A 14850-nucleotide genomic window follows, 5' to 3' on the forward strand; every position below is an offset into this window, starting at 1 on the left:
TACCCATATTATATCTACCAATTGAAACTTAAAATGGTATTGCTATTTTACTCAATATGGTCAGGAAAGATTATTTTCATTCTGAGGGGATTTTATAAAATATAACAATAAAAAAGTTCAAATGCATCTGGCCCTATTTGGCTAAGGGCTTAGATTCACAGATAAATAAAAATCAGGGTTTCCTGTTTGATGATATCCATAATGTTCATTATATTATCTTCTCCAAGTGGTCTTTGGAAGAGTGGTCTGGGATATCTGGAGGGAACACTAATTTGTCTTCTTATTTTTAATTAGTGTAACTCAGATTGAAATCTCTTTGACTTAATGTTATTGATGATTGTACTGCTTGAATAACATCTGTACATCTTAGCATTCAGAATAAATAGGTTTATATTCTTAACCAGCATTAGATCTTGGGAATACTTGAGCAAATAGTTCTAAACTTAGTAATTATTAGGTGTAACCTCCTTACATTTCTGATGCACATCTCAGTAATGAGAAATTAGCTTTGTTTTCGTGTAACTTCTGCTATAAATTATGTGAATTTGTTAGTTTCATGGATAAAGTTAGAAACCCACAGACGTGATCAGCGATATCTTGTTGTGGGCAGCTTTATCATAATCTAGGACCCTCCACTTTCAATTTAGAGAAACGATATGGTACACATTCAATACATTTCCTCCATAATATCCTCCAGCCTCACAGGCCACATGTTTGCACTTTCCTCTTGTTAAAATTGCAGACAAGAATAATTTTGATTTATTGGTGACATCTAATATAGCTGTGTTTATATTGTTGCCAATAAAATGACTTACATGATTGGTTTTTGTTTATACAATCTTTTCTGAGGAGTCAGTCACCTGTGTTAGGACAAGGTACATTCTGCTTATTAAAATGAACTCCTGGGATCTCAGAACATTCAGCTCTATCTGTCCTTGAATGAATTGTAAAATGTGCTTCACACTGCAGCCGTGCGTGAGAATAACTTATATCGCCTATCAATAGGCATTCATTTCTATATTCTTCTGGCTAAAAAAGCTGTAACGAGAGAAACCCATGGGAATAGCATAGGTCTATTAACAATCAAGGCAGTGGGGTTGAAAAGGCAGTGTTAATGAAATTATACAATCATTAACCCAAAGGGGAAAGAATGAAGAGAATCAATAAGGATTCTCTTTTAGATAGCTCAGACACATATACAGAGTCAGAAGTAAGTTTGTTTTCTCACCAGTATTTTGTGCCTCATTATCAGGTTTTCTGCGCAGGGTACGAAATGCTTATGGCATAAGGAATGGAAAATGTAACAAAGGCTAAATGTAGCCTAAGGAAATGAAATGATGTATGAAAATTAATAATTAACCGGCTCATCAGATGAATTATGACTCTAGATGAGTCTATTAATGATATTTACTAAGAAAGGGCCTTTGGCTGTAAATAGGCATTATGGCACTTTTGTTTTTGGAATTTTCTGGAATGGATGCGTTAAGTTTGCTTTCATTTCTTTAGTTTCTTGATCCATGAGGAGTAATGCCTGGAGCCTGGGGTAGAAGGTAGAGTCATGATTTTATATTTTGATAAAAGTTGTGATTTTCTAGAAGACTAGTAGAACTAATAAATGGTTTTGTGCCTTAGTTTCCTTAAGGGTTAAGTCATTTCCTCTCTGACCTGATTTAAAGGGGTGTGTTGTAAAAGTTTGAAAGTAGTCAAAAGGAAAGATTTATTAACTCTCATGTAGACTCATTAGGAGAATGAACATTTTTATTGTGTGAGCTAGTGGCGTACATAAAAATAAATATGGCAGATTCCAAATACCCTATATTTGTACTTCTGGAATTCCTCTTTTCTTTCTTTCTTTCTTTCTTTCTTTCTTTCTTTCTTTCTTTCCTTCCTTCCTTCCTTCCTTCCTTCCTTCTTTCTTTTGCAGTGCTGGGGATGGACTCAGGGGTATTCTACCTCCAAGCTACATCCCTATCCCTATTTTTTATTCTTTATTTTGAAACAGGGTCTCACTGAGTGGCAAAGGACCTCACTAAGTAGCTGAGGCTGGCCACGAACCGTGTTCCTTTGTCTTAGCCTCCTGAATTCTGGAATTACAAGCATGTGCCACCACACCTGGCTTTTCTCCTTCCTTCCTTCCTTCCTTCCTTCCTTCCTTTCTTCCTTCCTTCTTATCTTCCTTCCTTTCTTCTTTCTTTCTTTTCTTTCTTTCTCTCCTTCTTTCCTTTCTTTCTTTTTCTTCCTCTCCTTCCTTTCTTTTCTTTTTTCTCTCCTTCTTTCTTTCTTTTCCTTCTTTCTCTCCTTCCTTCCTTTCTTCTTCCCCCCCTTTTTCCTTTCTTTCCTTTTTTCCTTCCTTTTCCTATTTGTAGCCCGGGATTGAGTAGGTGGGTATAAAACAGAAGAAGAAAATGCTAGAGAATCGGATCAAGTTTTTAAAAAGAGGTTTTTCTAGGAGAGTTCTACCAGCTAAGTTTTTTATACTGACTAGTTGTGATTTTATTTTCTTCACAAAGTGTAAATTTAACCCCAAATTCATTTTCACTGGCTAGTGTTGTCTTTCTGCACACTGTTGGTGGTGGAGCCTTCCTGTGTGCTCTTGCTTTGATGGAGTTGGTAGGGGTCGCCAGTCATTTTGTTTCCATATCTATTCAGTCTCCCCAGATTTAAATGTCTCAGATATAGAGAGTCTGCATATTTATTATTCTTGATTACAGTAAATGGATTTTCTGATGATCTTCCTTATCCAAATTATATGAAATAACAGAATGTCAGGAGATCATAATAATTACATCCAACCTCCTCAACCTTTTATGGATGAAAAACTCTTAAGTCCAGAGAAGTTAAAACTGTTTTTTTTTTTTTAGAAGTAGAACTCAGATATCTATCTTCATTTTTTGAGTGTTCTTTTCACTCTGACTCTATAAGCATATGTCTTTCTTAAAACTGAGCATTTTATTTCTTTGTGCTTCCAAGTGGACTTACAATTCTGTCCTGATCAGACTGCTTAACTAAAAAGTATAGAAAATTCTATAATCCCAATAAACGAAATTGATTTTTACATTCTGGTATCTAATGCTTGAGAAAATTCTGTTGGCATAATGAGGGAGAAAACTGAAGCTTTTAGGTATCCTTTCCCATAGAGTTTTGTTGTTGTTTTTTTGTTTGTTTGTTTTTAGTTATTATCTTAAGGCTGGTTTTACTCTGTATACATGCCATTGACCTATTGGTTTTTCTTTATAGTATTCATTATTTTACTTTCTGGCTATTGCTTTCTCGGTAATAAAACTTAAGGACATTTGTTGTTGTTGTTTTTACTTTCAAGCTAAAGCTATTTAAAACAGGAGGGCAATTTATAGAAATAAATATTCAGTGCAAGACAGGTGTGAGTGCCTGATACTTAATTAAGTTCTCAGCACTTTATTTTTCCTTCTTACAGACTCACCTTCCTAATGATGGAGCTTAATGCTAAGTACTTAGGTGTTTTTATCCAGATTTTTGATGAGAATTTCTGCTTGTATATGATCTTACTGCCAAAAATGACTCCCTTATTTTTTAAAACCTGGAAATGGGCACAGTCTGCCAGTCTGCAGACACTTGTCACTTGGATCATGGTCTTAGTGACTCATATTTCTAGTCATGTTGGACAATTCTTCATTTTCAAAAAATTGCCAATATGGCATGTTTTTTGCTTCCCCTTTTGATGGGTGCTGAATAAGTGCTTTCTTTTGTAGGGTTCAGAGTTCTCCGAAAACACAGTTTTATCAATGAGTAGTGAATAGACAGCCAGTTTTTTTCTGGAGAAGCACAGGGACATTAAATGACTAGTGATCCACTAAAGAATGAATCAGCAGACAGGCTGGTATTAGACTGGGCTTCTTCTACATGGACACAACAGAAAAGGCAAAACTGGAATTTTTTTCCAGTATATAAAAAAGAATTTTATAACCAGTCTGATATCAGGGTCTACTTATTAATGTTCTATAAAAAAAAACTTTGACTCATGAAAGTTTGGATAATTTGGACTTACTTGTCCATTTATGGGACCATTGTGGGAGGTAAGATAGTGTGAGATCTGACTTAGAGGAGTCTTGCTGAGTGATTTCTAGGAATAGATGGCACAACAGTAACAAATGTGACAGGCTAATGGAATTCATAGCAAAATAGAGAATTGGTAAAGATGAAAAAAAATTCCAAATTTTATATTAATTAATTTTGAAGTAACTCAACATAGCCACACATGTGAATTTTGCAGAGTGCTGGCCTGAAACTAAAATGTTTCTGTCTTTCTAAAATGACAAAAGAAAAATTAAAACTCACAAAAGGTTTTTTTCTTTGATATCCTTACTTTGATGATTTATGGAGTCATTTGTTCAGGAGTTGAGTGGAAGACCTACATGAAGTCTTAGAAGAAAAAATGAGAATTGTCCAGTTGAGGCCATCCGAACATGGCTGCTTTGTGCTCGGTGCTTATTTCCTGTGTTCATGCCTCTTCGACTTCTTTCCATGACTATCCTGTCCGCCATATGTTTAGAGAAATAAAAAAGAATTTTATAACTAGTCTGATATCAGGGTCTACTTATTAATGTTTTATAAAAAACTTTGACTCATGAAAGTTTGGATAACTTGGACTTACTTGTCCATTCATGGGACTATTGTGGGAGGTAAGATAGCATGAGATCTGACTTAGAGGAGTCTTGCTGAGTGGTTTCTAGGAGCAGATGGCATGACAGTAAGTGCCATGGCACTACCATGGCATTTGCTGCCTCCTTGCGTACACTCTGGTCACGGGCGGGAAGGGCCTTCCTCGGTGATTGAGAACCATGGAGTACTGACATCATCACAAGCCAGTAGATGAAGGTGTCCTGTGATCATCTCAGTACTTTCCTTGGTTTTCCTACAGGAAACTTGTGAGGCTATGGGCGGTGTACAGTGTATTTTGCACTGGAACATACTGGCTAGTTCACCTTTAGAAGGGATGTTTTTTCTTGTGCTTCCCATAAGGCTTTTTTTTTTTCTTTTCTGGTACTGGGGATGGAACTCAGGGGCATTCTCTTTCTGAGCTACACCTTCAGCCCTAATTTTTATTTTGGAACAGGTCTCACTGAGTTGCAAAGGACCTTATTAAGTAGCTGAGACTGATCTAGAACCCAGATCCTCCTGTCTCAGCCTCCTGAATGCTGGGATTACAAGCGTGCACCACGCCTGGCTTCCCATAAGGCATTTTAAACAGCTGTCTCCTCTTTTAGGATGTGAGTGGAAAATTAGAATATTATAGTGTCCATTCTGTTTCCGTCTCTATAACTCAGAATCAGTTTTGGGACCAAGACTCTAATGCTGCTGTGAAAATTTGAATATAAGGATATATGAAACCTTGTGATATTCCCAGGCTTAGACTTTTCTCCTTTGTAAATCTAGAGATTGGGAGATTTTCATTAAGACTGAAAATCAGAGGTGGTGTAATGTCCACCTTATCTTGTCTTGAGGCCCGGTTTCTGTGTGTGTTTACTGAGACCTTTGAAGCGTTTGTCTCAGAGCTCACGAAGGTGGTACTTTGGGTTTCATAAGACCCTCAGTAATAAAAGTGAAGCAGTATGGACAGAATCTTGAGGGAGTAAGAGGAGTTTGATTTTTCAGGCTGGAACCAGTAGGTTGGTTGTGGTTGCCAAGAGAACTGTATTGAGAAGGGCTCAGTGGCAAAAACAAAAACAATGTAGTGATCCACAGTCCAGGTCAACCATGAATGCAGAGGGGGAGAGTACCTGCCAATGAACTGTGCATTTGGTGACCTTGTTCTCTATAAGGTCAGTTTGCCAGCAGGACTTCTTTTCTTCCTGATAGGAACGCTACACAGATTGAAAACTCTTACTATACCTCATTTTCATTTTTACTTTAAAAAATGCCTGTATTTATGTTTTTAAACAGGCGTATAACCCACACCATGGATAACTTATTGGACTTGGCCTGAAAGGAGTCATTAGTGCCATTGGATATTTGACCATCCTGGCCAGAGTCTTTTCAGAATGAATGGAAGGTCATGCGGCATGAGTCTCCACCGGACATCGGGAACCCCACAGGGGCCAGGGATGGTCAGTGGCCAGCATATTCCTCCCATCCGAGCCCACTCGGGGACTCCTGGCCCCTCACCCTGTGGCAGCACACCAAGCCCCGCTATTGGAAGCCTTGTTAACAGTCTCCATCTCAAGATGCCCTCGGGAGGAGGGATGGCTCCTCAGAACAACCTGGCTGAGAGCCCCATCCACCTGCCTGCCCTGAGTCCCAGGAGACAAGTACTCACCAATGGGAAGCCGCGATTCCAGGTCACCCAGGCTGGAGGCATGTCAGGGCCCCACACTTTAAAGTCAAAGCAGCAAGACTTTGGAAGCCCTTTTCCTCCTAATCCTGGGAAAGGTAGGATTGTCTTTCTGGGTATCTTTTAAAAGTGGAACCTTTTTTGCTTTCCATAGTCCCTTTGCTGCCAGGAAGTTCTATTGAAAAATATATAATTCAATGCCAGAGTCGAAGTTCATGGTTTCCTAAAGATGTAGAGCAGGCTCAGTCAGGGGTTAGGTTTGATCGTGTGTGCAGTAAATGTGGGGTAAATGACAACTCTCTGAACTTTGAAAGTAAGATAGATCAGAAATAAAGGAGGTATTGTGGGGTACTGGTGGCAGAAGGGCCAAAGCAAGTAAGTTTAGAAAGATCCTGCCCTCTGGCTGCATGCAGCCCTGCCCTGGTTCAGTGGGGGCTGAACTGCCATATATATTAGTGTTAGTAGTGCTTGAAAAGTTGGGCATGGTGGTGCACACCTGTAATTCCAATACTTGGGTGGCTAAGACAGGAGGATTTCAGGTTCATGGCCAGCCTCAGCAGTTTACCAAGAACCTCTGAATCTCAGTGAGACCCTGTATAAAAAAAAAAAAAATAGAGCTGAGAGTATTGCTTCATGAATTCAATCCCCAATATAAAAAAAAAGGAAATACATTCTTGAGGAAAGGTAGTGTTTGGAAGAGAAATAATTAAAAAAAGAATTTTTAATTACCAATAAAATGGTGAATCGATACTTATAAAATTATTTAAGGAAAAACCTGTAATTTTGATAAGATAGTAACAAGAGGGAAACAAGCTAGAAATGCATAATGAAAAGATGTATTTTGTATTTTTGGAGAGCTAGAAAACCTGGTTAATATGAAACATAGAGAGAACGTGATTTTAACTCAGTAGTGTTTGAATTATTCTACATTTTAAATTAAACAGTAATTGTTGGGGAATAACAAATTGTTTGAGTGGCACATTGCCTATAGAAATTGATGTTGGTTTGATGAAGTTACATGGCAGATGGTATGTGCATTTAGGCCAGACAGAGAAAAGATATGTATCTCTTGCAAAATATAGCTTTGTTATGTATAATAACAATGATATATTCCGTAAGGTATTTTAGCACTTAGTCTTAAATGGTTTTATTAAAAGTTTTTACACCACCAAATAGAATTACTCATAGCCTTTCAAATAACAACTCACCCAGTTAGTGAAGGTGGCTAATGATTTATATCAGGCAAGTAGCCATGGAATTGTTTGTGTTGGTGTCTGTGTCTGTGTATGAAGAAGTTGGTATAAATGGGGAAATTTAAAGACCCCCCAAAAAACTAATATACATGTAGTTTTTATTTCTAATTTTCTTCTGTTTATTTATATTTCATCTAGGTTTAGTTTGAGTTGTTTTATTTCTTAGAGGTACTGATGTTTAGAATAGGAAAAAGTTTCCCTGGGCATGGTAAGTTCTTAATATCAACTCTAGTGTTTGGGTTCCCAGGAGCTGCGGCCCAGTGAACTCTTTCAGTTCATGCTTGACCAGTGAACGGGAGCTTGCTTTTATAGGTACTTCTGTTTGCAAACCTTACTAACAACTATAATGGTGATAATATTAATAAATTGCATTTATTATATCGTAACTTAGCATGTGTCAGGCAGCCGGTTGAGTGCTTTAACATGGTCTCAGTTATTCCTCACAACAGCCCTGAGTTGTGTGCTGTGGCTGATTTAACTGATAAGAGAACTAAGGTCAAGAAAGAATAAGTAACTTCAGGGGCACCAGCTAATGAGGAGTTTAGGAATAAGTGGCTATAATTATAATCACAGTTAAAAAAATGCTTCAGGTACTTAAGGGATAGTGAACTCTCAGGATCAATATGCCTTGAAATGCATGTTGGAAAGAGCATTGCTTTCCGATTCTTCCACCTGTGGCTTTCTGGCTCCTTGCGCAGCTTGCTAACTTACAGTGCCTGTCCAGGATTGAAACAGTTGGGCATGCTCGGGCTCAGATAGGATGCTGAGGATACTCTATTATTCTTTTTGGCCTAGATACCATCAGAGGTATAGATGATCAGATCTCGGTTGACAATTCCTAAATTAAGCTAATAACTGATAGTCTAAGATTGTTTGAACTTCAGCCGATCAATTACTTGACAAATAATTATTGAATATGTATCATAGGGGAGCTACTCTTCTGGAAATAACAAGAGCCAGTGCGACATAGTCCTTGCCTTCAAGCTGCTGGAGAATCCAGACGAATATATGGGCAGTTAGAGTGCAATAAGAGTTCCAATAGGGGTACACTCAGGGATATGCCAACCTTCGAGAGGGGTTTCTGGCCCATGGCTTGATGGGTGGATCTGAGAGGAGAGTAAAATATTTAGGCAGACCGTGAAGCATGAGAAGCTAGCCTTGCAATTGTGAAGAGCGTATGTTTTTTTTTTTTTTTTTGGTTTGTGTGTGTGTGTGTACATATATGTGCATTTATAAAGAGATTTGTTATTTATTTATTTATTTATTTTGTGGTACTGGGGTTCCTGGAAGCCCTTCTACGTCCGGGCTACACTCCCAGACCTATTTTTACATTTTTATTTGGAAACAGTGTCTCCTTAGCCAGCGCATGCGGCTGGCTTCGAACCTGCGGGATCCTCCTGTCTCTGCCTCCCAAGCGCGGGGATTACAAGCGTGCGCCACCACGCCCGGCTAAAGAGATTTGTTATTAAGAACTGGCTCACAGGATTACAAAGGTTGGCAAAATGGAGAATCAGGAGAGTGGAGGGTTTAATTTCTAGTCTGAAGGTCAGGAAGAGCCTGTGGTGGAGTGTCTGGTTGAAGGCTGGCATGCTTAAGACCCAGGAAGAGCCAATGTTTCAGTTTGAGTTCAAAGGCAAAAACAAAGCTGATGTTCCAGTTCAAAGGCAACCCGGCCAGAAGGAACGCTCCCTTGCTTGGGCAAGGGTCAGCCTTTTGTTCTGTTCAGGCCTTCAGCTGACTGGGTGAAGCTCACTCACATCAGGGAGGTAATCTGCTTTACTCAGTCTACTGATTTAAACGTTCATCCAGCCAGGTACAGTGGTGCACACCTGTAATTCTAGTACTTGGGAAGCTGAGACAGGAGGATCAGAGGTTCAAGGCCAGCCTTCGGCAACTAAGACCCTATTAAAAAAAAAAAAAAAAACTGGGATTACAGGCATGCATCGGGCATGGTGGTGCCTAGCTATAATCTCAGTGCGTGGGAGACTAAAATAGAAAGTTTGCAGATTTGGAGTCAGCCTCAGCAATTTAGCAAGACCCTGTTTCAAAATAAAAAATAGAACTGGTGGTATAGCTCACAGGTAGAACACCTTGAGTTCAATCCTCACTACCATCCATCACCAAAAAAAAAAAAAAAAAAAAAAAAGGCAGGTATGTAGGTCAGAGGTAGAATGCCCCTGGGTTCAATCCCCAGATACCCGCCTCCCCACATGCATTCATCTCATCCAAAAACTCCCCTATTAAAACACCTAGAATATCGTTTGACCAAAATTTGAGCACGCTGTGACCCAGTCATGTTCACACATACAATGACCCAGTACCGTGGGGTTTCATTGCTTTGGGACAAGGAGCAGTTTATATGGTAGACTAAAAAAATGGATTTTTCTGAGCCAAGCCTTGAGAAGGATTTTTTTCCTAATGCTTAGGGATAAGCTGTGTACAAAGAATTTAATTTACTTAAGGATTGTCACACAGGTGAAGACCAAGGCTTCAGTGGAAGCATCATGAGGAGGCACATGATAATAATGTTTTGCTCAGCTGGAAATGCAGATAACACTGGCTTTAACATCATATGGCATGACTCCCAAATAGCACATGAAGGTCACTGGGGTACCACAGTGAACTTGGAGAATCCTGGGGCATTTCAGATTTGGAAGGAAATATAAAGGTACAGGAAGGATATCCTTTGACTACCAGGCAAAGTGTCAGTAGTAAATTGCACTATGCTCCTTTTTTTTTTTTTTTCGGTACTGGGGATAGAATCCTGGGGTATTCTACCTCCAAACTACACCCCCAGCCCTATTTTTGGTTCTTTATTTTGAAACAGGGTCTCACTGAGTTGCAAAGGGCCTAAGTAATAGCTGAGAGTGTCTGCAAACCGCGATCTTCCTGTCTCAGCCTCCCAAATGCTGGGATTACAAGCTTGGGCCATCATACCTAGCTCTGACCATGCTTTGTCTCTGCAAAGATACTTTTCAATAGTTGTTCTTAAAACAAAAACAAAAAAACAAGTACTATGTACACTTATACTCACAGTAGCCAAAAGGTTCATCTTTGGATAAATGGGTTCTCGTTCTCTCTCTCTCTCTCTCTCTCTCTCTCTCTCTCTCTCTCTCTCTCTCTTTTTGCAGTACTGGGGATGGAACCCAGGGGCATTCTACCTCCGAGATATATTCCCATCCTTATTTTTTATTCTCTTTATTTTTAAACAGGGTCTTACTGAGTTGCAAAGGACCTCACTAAGTAGCTGAGGCTGGCCACGAACTGCAATCCTCCTGTCTCAGCCTCCTGAATGCTGGGATTACATGCATGTACCACCATGTTTGGCTTATTATTCACTCTTAAAAAGGAAGGACCTTCCGACCCATGCTACAATACATAAACCCTGAGTAAATTATGCCAAATGAAGTATGCCAGTCACAAAAGGACAAGTATTGTATGATTCCTCTTACATGAAGTTCTTTGAATAGTTGAATTCTTAGAGACAGAAAGGTTGGTGGCTGCCTTGAGGGTTTGGGAAGGGAGGTGAGGAGTCAGTGTTTGATGGGTACCGAGTTTCCGCTGAGGAAGATGAGGAAGTTCTGGAGACAGATGGGGGGTGGTGATAATTGTACAGCAATGTGACTGTACTTACCTAAACTTTACACCTGAAAATCGTTAAAATAGTTTATGTGAGGTGGGTTCACCACAATTTTTTAAAAAGTTAAGTACTAAGTTAAAATCAATGTAGCTGGGAATGACAAGGGTGTCTTATTCTGGTTTGCCAAACAGTGGGGAGCATGAAACAATAACACAATGGCTATTTAAGAGCCAAATAACACTCTTTTTCTTTTAATTTATGTATATTACTTTTTCCAAATAGCTACTAAGTTGTTAGTACCCACTTGCTATTAAGCACCGACACCTGATCACTTGATCAATGCAACTGCTAGGTGTTTCTTTGGCCTTGGGGCACCATGGGGAATAAAAAGCACACCATAAATTGAGGGCATTTGGGAACTTCTGTCTCAGAGGGTTACTTGCTCACAGGAAGAGAAGGTTGGGGTAGGTGGTTACTGCTTCTGGCCGACAGCTAGGCTGTGTCCTTTCGAGGCATGGAGCTTTTCCTAGTAAACTCGTGGTTCGTCTCTGGTTGGAGTCTGCAGTTGGAGAAGAGGGAAGGAGGAAGGGAGAAAGACAAGAAGCAAAAAGGTAGAAGCACCAGTCCTCCCTCCCCCAGTCTGTCCTCTTTAAACACCTTTTCCAGAAGCCCCATCCAGCCATCTCCACTTCAATTAGCCAGTCTTTCTTTGGTCCTGAGTTCTTTAAAGTTTGATCTTGCCTTTTTATTTGTATCATATTCTATTATGGTGTATTTCATTCTACTTGTTAGCATGTTGCCACCTTTCTCTCTTTCAAGTGGTACCCTGAACCACTTGAAAGTAAGTTGTAGATATTGTGACATCTCAACCCCAAATTACAAAGCAGGCATCCTTCTTTTTATACAACCAAAGCACATTCATCACAACCAAGGAATTCAACTTTGACATGCAGAATTGCGTACATATAGTCAAAATGGACTATATATGGACCACATATAGTTCATACTAAATTCAGTATTATTTTATGTTATTTCACTTCTTATTATTAGAAATTTACTTTCTTTTTCTACTTATGACCCAAATGCCCTTTTTTGATGTTTTTTTTTTTTTAGCTTTTGACTAGAATCTCATCAAGGACGGTGCATTACATTTGGTTGTCATATCTCTTTAGATTTCTTTTAATCTAGAGCAGCCCTCTCCTCCTGCCTTTATTCCTCGTGTTTCATGACAAAATATGTGGATATTTTTTTAGAAAAGAGTTTGGGCCAGTTGTCTTGCCCCACGACCTGGGTTTGTGTGACAGTTTCTGTGTGATCGGATTCAGGTTAGATGTCTGTGGCAAGAATACTACATAGGTGGTCTGTGTAGCTTCTGCAGAGCGCAGAGCTTCTCTGTCCTGGGATCTGCGATGCCACAGTTGACTGCTTGGCTAAGGTGGCAATATCGGGCGACAGTCTTATGAAGGACACTTTCCCTTTCCATATTAATAGATAATTGTAAGCAAATATCCTGTTCTGCAATGACCTCTCATAGTTTCCATTGATGATCCATGCCTGATTCCATTTTACCTTGCCTAATACTGATTTTCTCTGTGTTTGTTAGCTGCTGCCCTGAGAGCTGGAAAGAGTGGCTTCTCCCCCCTCCCCCCTTTTGAGAATGGCTATAGACTTCTGGATTCTTTCGAAAACTTGACTGTGCCATCGTTCATTATCATCTTTATTGTTTCCGGTGCCCAAGGCCACCCCTTGAAGTCAGTACCTGTGTCTTTTAACATGTTCCTATTGAGCATTCCTTGCTTTTAGCTGTAACAAGATGTCCTAGGCTTCCTTTTATTTCCCTGCCTATGACCTGGAATCATCCATTTCTCCTCAAATCATTAGTCCTTTTCATGGTTAAAGAGTGGCCTTATTGACTCTGGGATGTCACTGTTTCTAATTCCTTTACATGAACAGAGTTATGAAATATATTGGAAAAAATAATGAGTTCCAGTTCAAATCCAAACTCGACTGAGTTTTCCCTCATGCTTCCTCATTTCACAGTCAGCAAAAACTCTGGTTCTCAGCAACATTGATGTATTTTTTATTTGTTTTGCACTAAAGTAGAAAAAAGTGCTACTTTTAGCTTAGCATTTCTTTTTTTTTTTGTGGTACTAGGGGTGGAACCCAGGGGCTTTTCTACCTCCGGGCTACACTCCCAGACCTATTTTTATACTTTATTTGGAAACAGGGTCTCACTAAGTTGCTGAGAGCCTCACTAAGTAGCTGAGGCTGGCTTCGAACCTGTGCGATCCTCCTGTCTCAGCCTCCCAAACGCTGGGATTACAAGCGTGAGCCACCACGCCCAGCTAGCTTAGCATTTCTAAGGTAGTAGAAATTAGTCTTAAAATGGATTGCTTATTCCATGGAAATTTTAATGTGTCCAGATAAGACGGTTCCTATTTATCCAGGCCACTGAGTGAGCATGGGAGACATTCTGCACTTGGCAAGTTCTTGGCCTTGGTAGGATTTGTGGGCAAAGGATCCTAGTTATGTTGAACCAATAATAGCATTTCCTCCTGCTTCCTGCTCCAACAGTTACTCATTGTAATTAGACTGGTAGAAATGCATTTTTTTCAAAGCATCTGGGAAATCAGTTTTATGATCCCCACTTTAAGCACATTTGACACAACTATTTAAATATTTAAGACAAGTCTACATTCCCAGTACCCGGAGGACTCTCTAATTGGGAAGATTTTCATTATAAAGGTTTTTTATTTTACCTCAGGGCCTCTGACATTTCTTGTTGGGCTCTGCTGTCCTTGGAGACAAAGGGAGTTAGTTATTCATTAGCGTTTGTGGGTTATTCATTATTGTTGGTCAGGGGAAAAAAAAACCAGAATAATATCAACAAAGGACACCAAACTAATTGAGATTAAAAAAACTCTTTTGTGTCATTTAAGCCTGGTGTCTCTTGTAAAGACCTGGTATAAGCAAGATAATGTACTGTGTGAGCTTGGGAGGTCTAAAGATTAATGTACTTTAAATAAAACATCAAGTTTTATTTTTATTTTTGACTGTTTGTGGTTGGCTAATTCACTTGGTCGTGATCTGGAGCTAAGGTTAGTGTTTGATTCTGCAGCGGGCCAGCTAGCTTCATGTTTTTCTCTCATTGGCACATCATAAATTTTAAAGTACTGCCTCTGATTTAAAATGTTTCTTTCCTGTATCATTCCACTTGTGTTTATTCCTGGAAAAACAAGAGACAATGAAAAAAGCCTACTAACACCAGTGTGTACAACCACCATGTTCAATGTGGCCAGGTTGGAGTTAGAACAAGAGTAACAACTGGAGCCCCCTACTTTGGAAGAGATACAGTTAGGTTATTTGCTAAAGAAAGTTGGGACAAAATACTTGCCTACTTTTTTTTTTTCTCACTTATGCCTTTTAATCATTTATATTTCCTTGTACTTCCAATGTGGCTTCCTGCAGAATTAGAGCAAATAAAGTTAATATTCCATAAAAGGGTTCCAAAAATAACCAGAGCAGCCAGAGACCAAAGGCATTATTCCAGCCGAGGTGGCCAGAGTTTTCTTTTCGTCTGGCCAACAAGGCAGGTGAGGCGCAGCATTTACTTTTGTTTACTCCCTGGACTACACAGGGTCTGCTTTATGTGATTTATTGATGCTGGGCGTAAATCAAATTGGTGATGGATTTCCGAGTGTTACTGAATG

General features: G+C 39.4%; 1 protein-coding gene across 1 annotated transcript in view; it reads left to right on the forward strand.

The window, feature by feature from the left end:
- Positions 1–6017: 6017 nt before the first annotated feature.
- The window catches only part of GLIS3 (GLIS family zinc finger 3), a gene marked incomplete at both ends in the record, with an annotated part of 470092 nt that continues 461259 nt past the window's right edge, over positions 6018–14850 (forward strand). Inside the window, one exon of the mRNA XM_080708663.1 lies at positions 6018–6405. Coding sequence (XP_080564789.1) covers positions 6018–6405 — 388 coding nt within the window. The remainder of the gene's footprint in view (positions 6406–14850) is intronic.

The sequence above is a fragment of the Muscardinus avellanarius genome (genome assembly GCF_963383645.1).
Source record: "Muscardinus avellanarius genome assembly, chromosome: 13".
Classification (NCBI taxonomy): domain Eukaryota; kingdom Metazoa; phylum Chordata; class Mammalia; order Rodentia; family Gliridae; genus Muscardinus; species Muscardinus avellanarius.